General features: G+C 50.2%; 1 protein-coding gene across 4 annotated transcripts in view; it reads left to right on the top strand.

Moving 5' to 3' along the window:
* SCNN1A (sodium channel epithelial 1 alpha subunit) overlaps positions 1-12,175 on the top strand; it is a 33,809-nt gene extending 21,634 nt beyond the window's left edge. For all 4 annotated transcript variants that reach the window (XM_010385962.2, XM_010385963.2, XM_030939071.1 and 1 more), the window contains 9 exons: positions 4,319-4,422; positions 4,764-4,927; positions 5,350-5,448; positions 5,640-5,757; positions 10,190-10,268; positions 10,377-10,434; positions 10,587-10,642; positions 10,790-10,865; positions 11,336-12,175. In XM_010385962.2, the coding sequence (XP_010384264.1) occupies positions 4,319-4,422; positions 4,764-4,927; positions 5,350-5,448; positions 5,640-5,757; positions 10,190-10,268; positions 10,377-10,434; positions 10,587-10,642; positions 10,790-10,865; positions 11,336-11,716 (1,135 nt within the window). In that variant the 3' untranslated portion in view covers positions 11,717-12,175. The remainder of the gene's footprint in view (positions 1-4,318; positions 4,423-4,763; positions 4,928-5,349; positions 5,449-5,639; positions 5,758-10,189; positions 10,269-10,376; positions 10,435-10,586; positions 10,643-10,789; positions 10,866-11,335) is intronic.
* Positions 12,176-18,094: the final 5,919 nt, after the last annotated feature.

The following is an 18,094-nucleotide window of genomic DNA, read 5'->3' on the forward strand; positions in this document are numbered from 1 at the left end:
CAGGGGCCCGCCCCTGTGACCCAAACACCTCCCACTAGGATCACCTCCAACATTGGGGATCACATTTCAACATGAGATTTGGAGGAGACAAACATCCAAACTGTATCCTGCTGTTTAAAATCCTTCAGTGTCTCTCATGGCCTCCAGCATCAAGCTGGAGCTCCTTATCATGGCTTTCTCACCACTCTCTTCCCCCATAACTACACCCTTTTCCCCTACCCTATAATCTTTTTTAAATAACACTTTTATTGACATATAATTTACTTACCATAAATGTATCCTTTTAATATGTATAATTTAGTGATTTTTCATATATTTGGAGTTGTGTAACCATTACCACGACCTGTTTTTTTTTTTGTTTATTTTGTTTTTTTGAGACAGAGTCTCGCTTCGTCGCCCAGGCTGGAATACAGTGGCGCGATCTCGGCTCACTGCAAGCTCCGCCTCCCTGGTTCACGCCATTCTCCTGCCTCAGCCTCCTGAGTAGCTGGGACTACAGGTGCCCGCCACCACACCCGGCTAATTTTTTTTGTATTTTTAGTAGAGATGGGGTTTCACTGTGTTAGCCAGGATGGTCTTGATCTCCTGACCTCGTGATCCGCCCGCCTTGGCCCCCAAAGTGCTGGGATTACAGGCGTGAGCCACCGCGCCCGGCCACCACGACCTGTTTTTAGAACATTTTCCTCACCCCAAAAAGAAACCCTGTACCCATTAGCAGTTCTTCCCCATTTTCTCCCCTCCTCCAAGCCCTGAGAGCCACTCTTCCGCTTTCTGTCTCTATGGATTGCCTATGGTGGACGTTTCACATAAATGGAATCTTACAATATGTGGCCTTTTGTGAGTGGCCTCTTTCATTTAGCATAACGTTTTCAAAACTTATCCATGTTGTAGCTGGATCAGAACTTCATTTTTATGGCTGAATACTATTACATTGTGTAGATATACCACTTTTTTTTTTTTTTTTTTTTTTTTTTTGAGACAGGTTCTCACTCAGTCACTCAGGCTGGAGTACAGTGGCACGATCAGACCTCACCGCAGGCTTGATTTCCTGGACTGAAACGATTTTCCTGATTCAGCCTCCCAAGTAGCTGGGACTACAGGCTCAGGCCACCATGCCCAGCTATTTTTTTTTTAATTTTAGTGGAGACTAGCTCTCACTATGTTGCCCAGGCTGATCTCTAACTCCTGAGCTCAAGCCATTCTCCTGCCTCGGCCTCCCAAAGTGCTGGGATTATAGGCGTGAGCCACCACACCCGGCCCACATTTTTGCTTATCCATTCTCAGTTGATGGACATTTGGATTGTTTCTACTTTTTGGCTGTTATGAATAATGCTGCTGTGAACGTTCCTGTACATGTTTTTGTATGGATCTATGTCTGTATTACTCTTGGGTGTTCACCTACGAGTGGAACTGCGGGGTCATGTGGTAACTCTATATTTAACATTCTGAGGAACTGCGAGACTTTTCCAAACAGCTGTACCATTTAACATTCCCAACAGCAATGTATGAAGACTCTTTTTGTTTTTTTTCCGAGATGGAGTCTCACTCTGTCGCCCAGGCTGGAGTGCAGTGGCGCGATCTCGGCTCACTGCAAGCTCCGCCTCCCGGGTTCACGCCATTGTCCTGCCTCAGCCTCCCAAGTAGCTGGGACTACAGGCGCCCGCCACCAAGCCCGGCTAGTTTTTTGTATTTTTTAGTGGAGACGGGGTTTCACCGTGTTAGCCAGGATGGTCTCGATCTCCTGACCTCGTGATCCGCCCGTCTCAGCCTCCCAAAGTGCTGGGATTACAGGCTTGAGCCACCGCGCCCGGCCCAGCAATGTATGAAGATTCTAAATTCTCTACATCCTCCTCATGTTGTTTTCTGTCTTTTCGACTTTAGCCATCTTAATGAATCCCTGTAATTGTACTAGTGAGCTAATACAGCTCTTACTAAGGCTAAACACCATTCTAAGCATAATTTCATGCTCGATGCCCCTGTGAGGTTGATATTTTTATTATCCCCATTTTACAGCTGAGGAAACTGAGGTACAGAGAGATTAAGTAACTTGTTTGGTCCCACATCTAATACTTGTTAGAGCCCCAGGATTCAAATACAAGGAATTTAATTCTGGAGTCTGTGCTCTTTTTTTTTTTTTTTTTTTTTTTGGAGAAGGAGTTTCGCTCTTACTGGCCAGGCTGGAGTGTGGAGTGCAATGGCGCAATCTTGGCTCACCACAACCTCTGCCTCCCAAGTTCAAGTGATTCTCCTGCCTCAGCCTTCTGAATAGCTGGGATTACAGGCATGCGCCACTATGCCCGGCTAATTTTGTATTTTTAGTAGAGATGGGGTTTCACCATGTTGGCCAGGCTGGTCTCAAACTCCTGACCTCAGGTGACCCCACCCGCCTCGGCCTCCCAAAGTTCTGAGATTATAGGCATGAGCCACCGCTCCCGGCTGAGTCTGTGCTCTTAACCACCACATTATACTGATTCTCATAGGCCACTATATTAATGTGCTTAGTGTGTATCTCTATGTGTTTTTGCAAAATCTGTATTTAATGTACATAAATGGTATTGTGTTATAGATCCCATTTCACCTCTTTTTTTTTAGTTTTTGAGACAGAGTCTCACTGTAGAGTGCAGTGGTGCAATCTCAGTTCACTGAACCTCCCAAGTTCACACGGTTCTTCTGCCTCAGCCTCCCAAGTAGCTGAGATAATAGACGCCTGCCACCACACCTGGCTAATTTTTGTATTTTTGGTAGAGACGGGGTTTCACCATGTTGGCCAGGCTGGTCTCGAACTTCTGACTTCAACTGATCCACCCGCCTCAGCCTCCTCCCAAAGTGTTGGAATTACAGGTGTGAGCCACTGTGCCCCGCCACTTTTTATTTATTTATTTCAACGAAGTTCTATGCTTTAAAATCCATCCATGTTGCTCCACCTCACCTGCTGATCAAACCTGTGCCTGCTTTCCATGGGGGCGGCACCCACCACATTGTGCTTGTCCCCTCTCTGTGTGCAAAGGGCTCACCAGACTTCAGGACTGGCCACTTCTGTAGCCTCTCCTTCAGTCCTTCCCTGCATCTAGCCTGGGCTGTAGAAGTGCTGACTTGGCAGTACCTCCTAGAATGGGCACCAGTATGTCATGCCTCTGTGCCTTTGTTCTTCAAGGCCAATGGAATATCCTGGATCATCTGGTTCCAATCTCCTCATTTCACAGAACCATCCTACATTTTACAGAGGAGGAGAATAAGCTTAGAAACAATGACTTGCTCAAGGCCGTACAACCAGAACCCCCACTCCTCATCTCTGGCCAGCCTCTTCTCCCTCTTCTCTTTATTCCTCCTCTGCTGCTCACTGGCTGAAATCCCCTTTCTCTCTTTGCCCTGCTCCCGTCGCTAGCTCCAAGATGGCAGGGTAGCAGAACACAGATCCTCTCTGCGCTGTGTGGCACCCGTGCTGTGCTTTACCCCACACAGCCTCCCTGTTCTGGAACCTGTGGTTTGCTGTGAAATTGCAGTCCTCTTGCAGCCGTGATGCCTCTGTGATTGCTTTCTCTCTGTCCCCACACCTGTCACAGATGAGTTTTGGACCTACCATTCTGAGACATGCCGATGCAAGAGGCTGCCCGGAAACACTTGGTACTAATCGTCCTCCCCTCAGCTCCGTGCCCACCACTGCTCACAGTTTCTCCGTTAACCCTGCTCCCCTCCACCTCCCCACTTCATTCATTCATTCATTCGTTCATTCCTCACTCAACAACTATTTATTAATCATCTCCTCTATCTCCTAGATGACAGGAACCATGCAGCTAACCCAGAGATGACACAGAGATGAATGAGATGTGGCTCCTGTCATCAAGGAGCTCATGATTCAATGGGGAACTAACATTTAGACACATGGGCAGTTAGGGACATGCAAGAATCTTTGTAGTGCAACAAGAGAGAAGTTAAAAGGCAGCACGGAAGTCAAGGCCAGTGAGCCCAGATGGCCTGGTGAGAGGAGCCTGGGCTAGAAGGTAGATGACTTAGGTGTGAACCCCCAGGCTCATCATCGCAATGGGACCTTGGGCCAGCTGTTTGAGCTCTCTGAGCCTTAGCTTCCTCCTCTGTGAGATGAGGATGAGACTCTCACAGGCTGTTGGTTGGAGTGACTGAGGGAGTGTGAGTGAAGCTCTCAGCATTGTGCCATGGTAGGTGATCAGGAAACAAATGACTCTGAAAGCCCAAGTCCTGTAGGAGTTGAAGGGAGTGGAGAATTCTCTCTGCCTCATCTCCCTGCTCCCTGGACCACCTACACTTTCCTCTCTGACCCTACTCTCTCTTTCCTGATAAGGAATTACTCTCACTTCCACCACCCGATGTATGGAAACTGCTATACTTTCAATGACAAGAACAACTCTAACCTCTGGATGTCTTCCATGCCTGGAGTCAACAATGGTGAGCAACTCCCCACTTGCTCCATGGTGCCCTCTGCCTCAGCCACTCCCGTGTACTTACCTGGAGCTCACCTCCTAGAACTGCTGGGAGGGGTCCTCTGTGCTCTCTCTCCCCAACAGGTGCCACATAGTCTGTTCCAGGCATGAGAGGAATCCTGTCCCAGGTCTTCCTCCTGCCTCCAGATTCCAGCCTGTGGGTTGCCAGGTCCCTTTGCGGGTCTTCCTGAACTTGCCCCTCTTGCAGTGTTGGAGACTGGGCAAGGAAGGGAGAGTGGATTTCCATCTTCTAACTCTTCTCCAGGATTCCTGCCTCTGCCAACTCTGCTCTCTCTGCACCCCTAGGTCTGTCCCTGATGCTGCGCACAGAGCAGAATGACTTCATTCCCCTGCTGTCCACAGTGACTGGGGCCCGGGTAATGGTGCACGGGCAGGATGAACCTGCCTTTATGGATGATGGTGGCTTTAACTTGCGGCCTGGCGTGGAGACCTCCATCAGCATGAGGAAGGCAAGGATGCTGACTGGGAGGCCTGGAAGGAGAGCCTCAGATTGCAGAGGGGCAGGGGGAAGGCATGGGAGGCTGTGGAGGGAGAGTGTGTGGGGTGGGCCTTGAGCATGTGGAGGTCTTCAGGAGCAGGAATGAGGGGCAGAGGGGCTGGCACTGGGAAGTAAGGCCCTGCAGGGTGGACTTTGGGGGACAAGTGCTGAGAAGGCATTCAGGGCATGCTGAGGATTTCTGGGGATGCTCTGGGCCCACTGGCCTTGAAATGAGCAGTGGGTGGGCATGAGGTGGCTGGAGGCATGTATTGAGAGGGTGAGGCTGGTAGGAGGGGCTGGCAGGTGTGAGATACAACCTGGAACTGAGGGAAGGCAGAGAACCTGGAGGCACTTGCTCTGTCCTCTGATCTCTTGGTGTATGTGGGTTCATAGGAAGCCCTGGACAGACTTGGGGGCGACTATGGCGACTGCACCAAGAATGGCAGTGATGTCCCTGTCAAGAACCTTTACCCTTCAAAGTACACGCAGCAGGTGAGGCCCAACCTGATTCTGTGGCAGCCCCTCCCAGGCCTGCCCTGGCTGGTCCTGCAAAGCTGCAGGGATTGTGTGTGTGTGAGAGAGAGGGAAACTGGGGAGTGGTGGAAAGAGGATGGAGGCTCTGTGCAGAGAACTGCTGAGTTCAGTCCCGAACCCCCTCTCCTCTCCACCCTCCTCCCTTCCAGGTGTGTATTCACTCCTGCTTCCAGGAGAACATGATCAAGGAGTGTGGCTGTGCCTATATCTTCTATCCACGGCCCCAGAACGTGGAGTACTGTGACTACAGGAAGCACAGTTCCTGGGGTGAGACTCCAGGGAGCCCCTGCCCTGCCCCACTGACCCCAGTACTCCCTGAGGCGCTTCTTCCTCTCAGTCCCCTGTTTGTGGGGATGACTTCTGGCTGGGATGACATCCCACCTGCTGGGATGACATCGCACCTGCTGGGATGAATCCTCCCTTGCTCTTGTTCTTCAACCTTTAGTCTCTGCCTCTGTCAGTTTCCCTCTCCCTCAGTCTCTCTTTCTCTCTCTCTTTTTTTTTTTTTTTTTGAGATGGAGTCTCACTCTGTCGCCCAGGCTGGAGTGCAGTGGTGCAATCTCAGCTCACTGCAAACTCCACCTCCTGGGTTCATGCCATTCTCCTGCCTCAGCCTTCCAAGTATCTGGGACTACAGGCGCCCGCCACCACGGCTAATTTTTTTGTATTTTTAGTAGAGATGGGGTTTCACTGTGTTAGCCAGGATGGTCTCGATCTCCTGACCTCATGATCTGCCTGCCTCGGCCTCCCTCTCTCTTCTATTTCGTTCCTCCCTCTCAGTGTTGCAGTCTCTCTGTTTTGGCCTTTGTGTGTTTGTCAAGGAACTGTCCCATTTACAACAACCTGCAGCAGAAGGAAGAAGGGCACCCGAGAAAACCTCCAGCCACTCCTCACTGGCTGCTGAGGTTTCAGTGCACGCGCTGCCCACAGCTTGCCTGCTCAGTGCCCAGGGTGCTTAGCTGGGCAGGCTCCGGAGGGGCTAAGTGGGGTACACAACACTTCCCTGGGGCGCAGGAAGAAAATATTAGAAGTTACATGGGTCTGTCTCGTTCCTTCACATTTTCCATCTTATGTGCTTTAGAATGGACATACTGTCTCCATTCAACAGTAGAGGTATGTAATTTATAAATCAAATACATGTATTGGACCTGCTTATTTAATATTTTTTTTTTTTTTTTTTTTTACCTGAACAAGGGCACAATCAATAAAGTTTGAAGCACCTTGGAATCTCCTCCTTATCCTGGTATAGGAGTAGACAAATCTCTTTCGACTACAGCTGAGTTGTTTGGCAGGGAAGTTGTGTGCCAGGAAGCTGAGAGAGAAAGAAAATCACAAAAATAAAATATGGAAGCTGCAAGGGTTTGCATTCCTGGAGTGCATGCTCTTTCCTGGCACAACTGGCCTGCTCCCCCTGCAGTTCCTCCTCCCAGGGCTCTCCCCTGGGCCCAGCTGTCCCACAGGGTGGGCCGAGGGCCATCACAGGAGGTGACATGGTAGCAGACACTGGAGACACGGAGGTCTCAAAGGCAGCGGATTGTCTCACCCGAGAGTTCAGCGTCCATCCCTACCTTGTTTCTGTCTGTGGTGACTTTTCTACTTCTGTCCTTCCCTGGGCTGGCTCTGCAGTTCTCTTCTGCCTGGACTTTCCAGTCGTGGCCTCCTGGTTCCTGTCTCTCTGACCTTAGAGGAGTGTAGCACATCAGAACTGGGGGAAACCCAAAGGCCATCTGGCCTCACCTCCTTTCTCAGATGAGCAAATTGAGGTCCAGGGGGAGGATGTGACATGTCCCAGGGTATACAGGACAGGGACAGAGGGGATGCCACCCGGGATTTCTCCTTCCCCTCAAATAATTATTTCTACGTCGTGGGTTTGCACATCTGTGAGTGAAAAATAACAATATAGATTGCTGAGAAGTTGTGAGGATGAGAGAGGAAGCAAGGCTAAAAACACAGTCTGCTGCGTTTCCTAGGGCTTACTTCCCCGGAGAAGAGGACCAGCTGCTTCCCCTTCTTCCTAAAGATCTCCAACCCTGGTAGGGATTTGGGTCAGAAATGAAGAAGGAGTTCGGACTGAGGAACTAAAAGTAGCAATAATGACAAAATAACCTTACTTAGAATTTGGGAAATAGGGGAGGAGGGGAATCTGCAGTTCCATTATTTTTATTTTTATTTTTTTGGTAATAGCTTTATTGAGATAATTTATATCCCATACGATTCACTCATTTAAAGCGTACAGCTTCATTTTAGTCAAATTTTAGTTTTTAGTTTTAGGTTTTCAGTATAGTCCCAGAGTTGTGCAATCATCACCACCATCAATTTTGGAATATTTTTAGTGTTCCCAAAAGAAACTTTGTACTCACTCAGGCCGGGCATGGTGGTTCATGCCTGTAATCCCAGCATTTTGAGAGGCCAAGGTGGGCAGATCACTTGAGCCCAGGAGTTCGACACCAACCTGGGCAACATGGTGAAACCCTGTCTTTAGAAAAATTAGCTGGGCATGGTGGTGCAAACCTATAGTCCCAGCCACTTGGGAGGCTGAGGTGGGAGAATCACCTGAGCCCAGGAGGTCGAGGCTGCAGTGAGCCATGATCAGGCCACTGCACTCCAGCCTGGGCAATGGAGTGAGACCCTGTCTCAAAAAAATAAATAGATAAACCTTGTACTCATTAGCAAATCCCAAGCTTCCCTCCCCTCCTCCACCACTGCCAGCCCTTGGGCAACCACGATTCTTTCTTCCTCTATGGATTTGCCCATTCTGAATCTTTTTTTTTTTTTTTTCAGAGACAGAGTCTCCCTCTGTCGCCCAGACTGGAGTGCAGTGGCGCAGTCTCGGCTCACTGCAACCTCCGCCTCTCAGGTTCAAGCAATTCTCCTGTCTCAGCCTCCCAAGTACCTGGGACTACAGGTGCATGCCACCATGCCAGGCTAATTTTTATATTTTTTTGTAGAGAGGGGGTTTCACCATATTGGTCAGGTTGGTCTTCAACTCCTGACCTCAGGTGATCCACCTGCCTCGGCCTCCCAAAGTGCTGGAATTACAAGTGTGAGCCACCATGTCCGGCCATTCTGAATCTTTCATACAGACAGAATCTTAGAGTGTGTGACCTTCGTGTCTGCCTTATTTCACTTAGCATAATATTTTCAAGTTTCATCCATGTTGTAGCAATAGCAGTGCCTCATTCCTTTATATGGTTGAATAACAACACTCCCTTGTATGGATAGACCACACTTTGTTTACCCATTTTTCAGTTAGTGGACATTTGTGTTGTTGCCACTTTTTGGTTACTGTGAATAATGCTGCTGTGAGCATTTGTGTACAAGTTTTTGTGTGGACACACGTTTTCCATTTTCTTGTGTATATACCTAGGAGTGGAATTGCTGGGTCATTCGGTAATCTATGTTTAACATTTTTTGAGGAGCTGCCAGGCTGTTTTCCAAAGTGACATCACCATTGTACATCCCTAGCAGCAATATATGAGGTTTTCAGTTTCTCTACATCTTGCCAGTTCTTGTTATTGTCTTTTTAAATTTAAATTTAATTTAATTTAATTTTTGAGAAGACTCTCACTCTGTTGCCCAGGCTGGAGTGCAGTGGCACAATCTTGGCTCAATACAACCTCTACCTCCTGGGTTCAAGCAATTCTCCTGCCTCAGCCTCCCAAGTAGCTGGGGATTACAGGTGTGCACCACCACACCTGGCTAATTTTTGTATTTTCAGTAGAGACTGGATTTCACCATGTTGGCCAGGCTGGTCTCGAATTCCTGACCTCAGGTGATCCACCTGCCTCAGCCTCCCATAGTGTTGGTATTACAGGCATGAGCCACCGCGCCTGGTGTATTGTCTTTTTTTAAATAATAGGCATCTTAATGGGCATGAAGTGTTATCTTATTGTGGCATAGTTCCCTTATTCTTATACAATTTTTGTTCCCATTTTTCTTCATGGCGTTTTAGTTTTTGTCCATAGTGTATATTTCCTTACACTGGCGTATCCTGTTTTGTTTTGTTTTGTTTTGTTTTTCCCCTGACTTAGCTTATATTCTTTCTTTCTTAATTTATTTTTTAGGCCGGGTGCAGTTGCTCGCGCCTGTAATCCCAGCACTTTGGGAGGCCAAGGCGGGTGGATCATGAGGTCAGGAGATCGAGACCATCCTGGCTAACACAGTGAAACCCCGTCTCTACTAAAAATACAAAAAATTATCTGGGCGTGGTGGCGGGCACCTGTAGTCCCAGCTACTTGGGAGGCTGAAGCAGGAGAATGGTGTGAACCCGGGAGGTGGAACTTGCAGTGAGCTGTGATCATGCCACTGTACTCTAGCCTGGGCAACAGAACGAGACTCCATCTAAAAAAAAAGAAAAAAAAATTAATTTATTTTTAATTTTTTTTTTTAGAGACAAGGTCTCACTCTGTTGCCAGGGTTGGAGTACAAAGGCACACTCATAGCTCACTTGCAACCTTGAACTCCTGGCCTCTAACGACCCTCCCACCTCAGCCTCCCAAAGAGCTGAGCCACTGTCCCTGGCCTAGCTTAATTTCTTAAACATTTGGTACTTCTTGGTACTGCCACTCATAGGACATCATTATAATGCTAAATAATGCTCTTGTAAAGTGGGTACCCAGGGATCTTGGGAGACCTCTTGGGTGTGGGGTAGAGAAAGTTGAGGTGCCCTAGGAGAACAGGCATCTCTCTGTACCCACAGGCTACTGCTACTATAAGCTCCAGGCTGACTTCTCCTCAGACCACCTGGGCTGTTTCACCAAGTGCCGGAAGCCATGCAGGTTAGTGTCCCTTCCCCGGGTGCAGGTTGGGAAGAATACAGGTTACCCAGCCAAGCCTTCAAGTGGGAGAACTCTGCCCCAACACTGAACACCTTTCTCCATCCCCAGTGTGACCAGCTACCAGCTCTCGGCTGGTTACTCACGATGGCCCTCGGTGACATCCCAGGTAGAGTGTGGGGAAGCGACGGGTGGGGGATGTGTATGCCCGTGTAATGCTGTGGCCTTCTCTGGGTATTATGTGTATGAGTGTGTTTGATACAACTTACCCCTGTAAGCCTGAAGCGTATGGACCTTGATGACAGCCCCATTCTTTCCTAGGAATGGGTCTTCGAGATGCTATCGCGACAGAACAACTACACCATCAACAACAAGAGGTGAGTCCCGCCCGGGTCCCAGCCACAAGAAAGGAGTCTTTGGGAGGGAAAATAGACCTAGGAAGAGAGATCCATATGGTTGATTATAGGAAGGTCCAGGAATTTCATCCTCTACCATTTCTTCCCACCCTCTGCCCCACACCTAAGAAATGGAGTGGCCAAAGTCAACATCTTCTTCAAGGAGCTGAACTACAAAACCAATTCTGAGTCTCCCTCTGTCACGGTAGGTCGTGCCTGGATGGAGCCTGTGATGCTCTGAGGGTCTTACTTAGCAGGGCAGCTGTCAGGGAAAACCAAAAGGTTGTCTGTGGACCGGAAGGCTCTGGGTCTCAAAGGTGGGGCACCAAAGAAGAGGGTCAAGGGAGAGGTCGGGAGGGTTGGAAGAAGGAGCTCGGCCGGGGCATAAGGTCTCTGGGGGTGGTGGGAGGAACAGGCATGCTAGATGCTGGGGTGAAGGCACTTGAGCCATGCCCTCATTTCAGCTGCCCCTGCTGTGGGCCAGTTATCAGTTTTCTCTGGGTGACGCTGGCCAGGAGCAGAGACAAGGAGCCCAGGGGGCTGCCGAGAGGCTGACAGGACTCAGGGGTCCTCGAGGATGAAGGGAGATAGCTTGGTGAGGAGGAATGGGGGCTCCTCTGCCAGAGTCCATCCAGAACCCTCTGTCCCATCGTCAATGTACCTCTTCTCTCACAGATGGTCACCCTCCTGTCCAACCTGGGCAGCCAGTGGAGCCTGTGGTTCGGCTCCTCAGTGCTGTCTGTGGTGGAGATGGCCGAACTCATCTTTGACCTGCTGGTCATCACGTTCCTTATGCTGCTCCGAAGGTTCCGAAGCCGATACTGGTCTCCAGGCCGAGGGGACAGGGGTGCTCAGGAGGTGGCCTCCACCCAGGCATCCTCCCCGCCTTCCCACTTCTGCCCCCACCCCACACCTCTGTACTTGTCCCAGCTAGGCCCTGCTCCGTCCCCAGCCTTGACAGCCCCTCCCCCTGCCTATGCCACCCTGGGCCCCTGCCCATCTCCAGGGGGCTCCGCAGGGGCCAGCTCCTCCGCCTATCCTCTGGGGGGGCCCTGAGAGAGAAGGAGAGGTTCCTCGCACCAAGGCAGATGCTCCCCTGGTGGGAGGGTGCTGCCCTTGGCAAGATTGAAGGATGTGGAGGGCTTCCTCCCAGAGCCGCCCAAACTGCCTTTGATGTGTGGAGGGGAAGCCAGATGGGTAAGGGGCTCAGGAAGTTGCTCCAAGAACAGTGGCCGATGAAGCTGCCCAGAAGTGCCTTGGCTCCGGCTCTGTACCCCTTGGTACGGCCTCTGAACACTCTGGTTTCCCCACCCAACTGCAGCTAAGTCTCCTTTTCCCTTGGATCAGCCAAGCCAAACTTGGAGCTTTGACAAGGAACTTTCCTAAGAAATGGCTGGCCGGGCGCGGTGGCTCAAGCCTGTAATCCCAGCACTTTGGGAGGCCGAGACGGGCGGATCACAAGGTCAGGAGATCGAGACCACCCTGGCTAATACGGTGAAACCCCATCTCTACTAAAGAATACAAAAAAAACTAGCTGGGCGACGAGGCGGGCGCCTGTAGTCCCAGCTACTTGGGAGGCGGAGGCGGGAGAATGGCATAAACCCGGGAGGCGGAGCTTGCAGTGAGCTGAGATCTGGCCACCGCACTCCAGCCTGGGTGACAGAGCCAGACTCCGTCTCAAAAAAAAAAAAAAAAAAATGGCTGATGACCAGGACAAAACACAACCAACGGTACACACAGGCATGCACGGGTTTCCTGCCTAGCGACGGCTGAAGCCAGCCCCTGATTGACCTGGCCACACTGCTCTCCAGTAACACAGATGTCTGCTCCTCATCTTGAACTTGGGTGGGAAACCCCACCCAAAAGCCCCCTTTATTACTTAGGCAATTCCCCTTCCCTGACTCCTGAGGGCCAGGGCCGGAGCAGACCCGTGTAAGTAAAGGCTGCTCCAGGGCTCCTCTAGTCTCATGCCCGTGCCCTCACAGAGCCATGTTCCGGCGCTTCTGTCCTGTGTCTTTCATCCCTCTACATGTCTGCTCGAGATATTTCCTCCTGTGTCTTTCATCCCTCTACATGTCTGCTCGAGATATTTCCTCAGCTTGAAAGCTTCCCCAGCCGTCTGCCGGAGAACTCCTATGCATCCCTCAGAACCCTGCTCAGACGCCATTACTTTTGTAAAGGCTTCTGCCACATCTTGTCTTGCCAAAAATCGATCACTCCCCTTTCTCCTGGGCTCCCGCAGCACATTATAACATCTGCTGGAGTGTTGCTGTTGCACCATACTTTCTTCTCCGTTTGTGTCTGCCTCCCCAACTGGACTGTGAGGGCCTTGTGGTCAGGGACTGAGTCTTGCCGGTTTATGTATGCTCCATGTCTAGCCCATCATCCTGCTTGAAGCAAGTAGGCAGATGCTCAATAAATGTTGGTTGCATAAAGGAATGTCTGGAGAGCTGGATGGGGCATCTTGAAGCGGGTAGGGAGTGGATACAAGTCACCACCCAAGCTTCTGGGTGGTCATGGGGCTGGGGGAGGGTACACACTCCCATGGCCCTTGGCTGCACCACGGAAGTGATCGTGCTTCACGGGGTCTTAAGAGGGACAAACGGTCTGGTGAATTCCTCCATGGGCGTTGCTGAGCGTCTGCTGTGTGCCCATGGGCATTGCTGAGTGTCTGCTGTGTGCCCATGAGCGTCTTCCATGTTAGGGTGGAAGGGGGAAGACATGGTGCTGCCCTTCAAGGGACCTACCTCGCAGTGTTTGGGGAGACTTGCCCTCTCCAGTGTCTGAACCTCCTTTTCCTTCTCTCCTTTAGTCACCATCATCACTAACCTCCCCACCCCCACCACTGCATTTGCTGAGTCCCACTTACCACCTGGAGGCAATGAACCCTCATCTGCCTGCCTCCCATCAGCTGCCTGGTGGTGGTGGAGGATGATGAGGCTCAGGCCAGTTTCTCCTGGAAATGCAAAGCCTTATGTGGTCTTATTGGTACATGATTGCAGAGAGGGGCACAAGGAATCCGCCCAGCTTTAGTAAAGGAGAGACTGAGGTCCAGGGAGGGGCTGAAGGATGTGCGAGTGGAATTCCAGCTCTCTGACCCTGGTTTCTCCCCCACTCCAGCATAAGATCTGGACTCCAGAAGTGACCCTTTCTCACCATCTTTGGGGATTCTGTCCCTGCCACCTTAGTCTCATTCATCTTAATTGCAGCCTTCCTGTTCCAAGGAGCCAAAGAGGGAAGACCTTGGGGAAGGAGGAGAAGGAGCTGGTGACAGGGGTAGGAAGGTAGACAGGGTCATGACCTAATACGGTGTGGCGACTGTCAACTTCCCTTTCCTAGACTTGAGCTGATGAAGGGGAAATGGTGTTGCTTCAGCAGTCTCCTCCGTCAGAGCCCTCAGGTGCAGACTGCCCTTGTCTGCCCCTCAGCCTCAGCCTTGGCCCGCCTAGGCCCCAGCGCCCTCTCCTCTGGCTGGGGCAGGAGGACCTGCAGGAGGACTACAGTCAGCTCCCCTAGACTCCTGCTTCTCTTGCCTCCTGCTTTTTTTTCCCCCGGAGCTGTCTCCTTATCTCCATTCGCTTGTCTAGGGGTTACTCCTGGATCCTGGGGTTAGGAGTTGGAATCAGGCTCTTAGCGATAAAAGGGTTCAAGTTGACTCATTTTCCTTATCAGGCTTAGTGGTTGAAGTGACTTGCTGAACTTCATAATTCTTATAGAACTAGCCATGAACCCAGTTCCCTTTCTATGACGCACCCTGCCACCCTGTGACACGTGGCAGGTCTGGGGCTAGAACCCACGTCACCTGGACTTAGAGTTCAGTGACCCTTTGGGTTAAGCATGTGCCTGTGTGTGTGTGTGTGTGTGTGTGTGTGAGAGAGACATGATGGGGGAGGAAGGTCACTGCTCCATGTAGCTGTTTTCTTCATCCTTTGCTCTACAAACCCAAACAGCCAATTCTGTCATCCCCAGTCTGCCCCTTTCCTGTTTCTCCATCTCCTCTGACCATGATTTTTTTCTATCCCTGGAGGGATGACGGTCTCATTCTCACCTCCTCCACAAAACGTGTTGGCTTTTCATATTCCTAGATCCACCCACTTCTCACCATCTTTTCTTTTTTTCTAAACAAAATTTTATTGAAAAATATAATACGACATATGTCAAAGTTGTAAAGTTGTTGAGTAAATAAGCATTTATCCTAAATATTGAACAATATTCTCCTTTTGTGGCAGGCTATGTGTCACGGCTTTGGCACTTTGCACAGACTATTAGAAATACCTTTTAACATTAAAAATAGGACACTGAGGTCGGGTGCGGAGGCTCACGCCTGTAATCCCAGCACTTTGGGAGGTTGAGGTGGGTGTTACCTGAAGTCAGGAGTTCAAGACTAGCCTAGCTAACATGGAGCAACCCCATCTCTCCTAAATACAAAAAATTAGCCGGGCGTGATGGCACATGCTTATAATCCCAGCTACTTGGGAGGCTGAGGCAGGAGAATTGCTTGAACCTGGGAGGCGGAGGTTGTAGTGAGCCAAGATTGCGCCACTGCACTTCGGCCTGGGCAACAAGAGTCAAACTCTATCAGAAAAAAAAGGTCGGGTGCAGTGGCTCACACCCGTAATCCCAGCACTTTGGGAGGCGGAGGCAGGTGGATCACAAGGTCAGGAGATCGAGACCATCCTGGCTAACACGGTGAAACCCTGTCTCTACTAAAAATACAAAAAAACTTAGCCAGGCCGGGCACGGTGACTCAAGCCCATAATCCCAGCACTTTGGGAGGTCGAGGTGGGCGGATCATGAGGTCAGGAGATCAAGACCATCCTGGCTAACACGGTGAAACCCCGTCTCTACTAAAAATACAAAAAACTAGCCGGGCGTGGTGGTGGGCGCCTGTAGTCCCAGCTACTCGGGAGGCTGAGGCAGGAGAATGGCGTGAACCCAGGAGGCGGAGCTGGCAGTGAGCCTAGATCGTGCCACTGCACTCCAGCCTGGGTGACAGAGTGAGACTCTGTCTCAAAAAAAAAAAAAAAAAAAAATTTAGCCAGGCGTAGTGGTGGGTGCCTGTAGTCCCAGCTACTTGGAAGGCTGAGGCAGAAGAATGGCGTGAACCTGGAAGGCCCAGCTTGCAGTGAGCCGAGATTGTGCCACTGCACTTCAGCCTGGGCAACAAGAGTGAAACTCTATCTCAAAAAAAAAAAAAAAAGGACATTGAAGTTGGTTTCTTTTTTTGATACAGAGTCTCGCTCTGTCGGCCAGGCTGGAGTGCAGTGGCAGGATCTCGGCTCACTGCAACCTCTGCCTCCTGGGTTCAAGGAATTCTCCTGCCTCAGCCTCATGAGTAGCTGGGATTACAGGCACGGGCCACCATGCCTGGCTAATTTTTGTATTTTTAGTAGACACAGGGATTCACCATGTTGGTCAGGTTGGTCTCGAACTCCTGACCTTGTGATTCGCCCGCCTCAACCTCCCAAAGTGCTGAGATTACAGGCATGAGCCACTGCACTCTGCCTTTTTTTTTTTTTTTTTTTTTTTGCCGCCCTCTCCCATACCACACTCCCCTGTATCACTTATCCTTCTGAAGTTGTTATTAATCATTAATACAACTAGCTGGGCATAGTGATGTGCGATGGTAGTCTTAGCCACTCGGAAGGCTGAGGTGGGAGGCTAGGTTAGGTGAGCTGTGATTGTACCATTGCACTTTAGCCTGGGTGACAGAGCAAGCTCCTATTTCAAAAACAATAATAATAATTGCTACCACTTATTAAATGCTTAATATAAGGCAAACACTTGCTAAACACTTTATATGCTTGATTTAAGCATCAAGCCAGTTCTGTGAAGGGTACCAGCAGGTTTCCCATTTTTTAGATGAGCAGACTGAGGTTCTTCTCACTGCTTCATACTGAAAACTTGCACTTGATTCTAAGGCCCCTGCTCCTTCAAGAACTCCACTTTGGGTTCGCTTCTACTGTTCCCAAGGTCTACCTTTGTGATGGTGGTGAGCTGCTTCCTTTCTGAAACCACTTTCAACCCGACAGTTCTCCAGAAGCTGGATGATGGGATGGAGTAAAGTCAGCTCCCCCAGCAGTGAGGGACACGGAAGCTCCATTCTCATCTACGGATCACAGAAGTGAAGCCCGGAAGAGCCAGGGGACGGTAGACTTGGGGCTGGGAGGTCATCTCAGAGGGAGAAGGGGTCAGAAGCTCTGATTTCAAGTTCCAAAGCCCTAGAGCTTCCCTCTTCTCTGTCTCCCTGCATTTCTAGCTGCCTCAGCAGCTGAAGGCCATTGGGCGGGTGTAGGGAAGGTCATTGTACCAAGAAGATAGTTGGGTAAATGCTGTACCTTTGTTGTAGGATTCTCTTGGGAGATGTCTGCATCAATGGGGATGGCATGAAGTAACCAGAGTCAGGATGTGGGGTCTGACTCAGTGACAGAAAAAGTGGCAGTGTGTCTCTCATAACCAAAACGGCCCTTGGACTGAGAGTCAGGAGTCTGGGGTTCTCGGTTGGCTCTGCCTCCTGGCACATTGGGTTTCTGGACCTCAGTTTTCTCCTCTATAAAACCAAGGGGTTGGCCGGGCATGGAGGCTCACACCTGTAATCCTAGATCTTTGGGAGGCTGAGGTGGGCAGATCGCTTGGGCCCAGGAGTTCAAGACCAGCCTGTGTAACATGGTGAGACCCTGTCTCTACAAAAAGAACAAAAATTACCCAGGCATGGTGGTATGCACCTATAGTCCCAGCTACTTGGAAGGCTGAGGTGGGAGAATTACTTGAGCCTGGGAGGCCGAGGCTGCAGTGTGCTGTGATGGTACCACTGCACTCCAGCCTGGGAAACAGAGCGGACCCTCAAAACAAAAACAAAAATGAAAAACGAGCAAATGAAGAAATAAAAAGCCTAAGGGGTTGTAGTAGATGATCTCTAAGGTTAGTTATAATTGATGTATTGGAATATTTAGGAAAAGGGCACTGGGAATATACTAGGAACACCTGATGGAGATATCTTTATTTCCACAGCAGCTTCGTGGATATGTCTCATTGATGCTCCCTGCTCCCGGTATCACTTTCCCCCATGTAGGTGGGCAGGCATTGTTACCCCTATTTAATAAATGAGGAACCAACAGAGGCTTAGGAGAGGAGTTGCCTGATGTCCCATGATTGGTGGCAGAGCCAGGATCAACAGTGGGGCAGGGTGGGGGGACCTGGCCAGGCAGCGACTGGATGAGACCTGGGGTGAGAAGTAGCAAGGACCCAGTCAGGGCAGAGAACGAGGGTTAGGACTGACTTTGAGGTTTGGATTGGATCGGTAAATTCCCAAGAAAGAGGGAGACTAGGAGGCTGGAGAAGAACTCTGGAGTAAAGGGGAGGATTACTAAGGGACATGGAGTACCTATCATGTGTCAGACACTTACCTCTATCTCTCCTGTCTGAACAAATCCT

Source organism: Rhinopithecus roxellana, chromosome 10 (genome assembly GCF_007565055.1).
Source record: "Rhinopithecus roxellana isolate Shanxi Qingling chromosome 10, ASM756505v1, whole genome shotgun sequence".
NCBI classification, from domain to species: Eukaryota; Metazoa; Chordata; class Mammalia; order Primates; family Cercopithecidae; genus Rhinopithecus; species Rhinopithecus roxellana.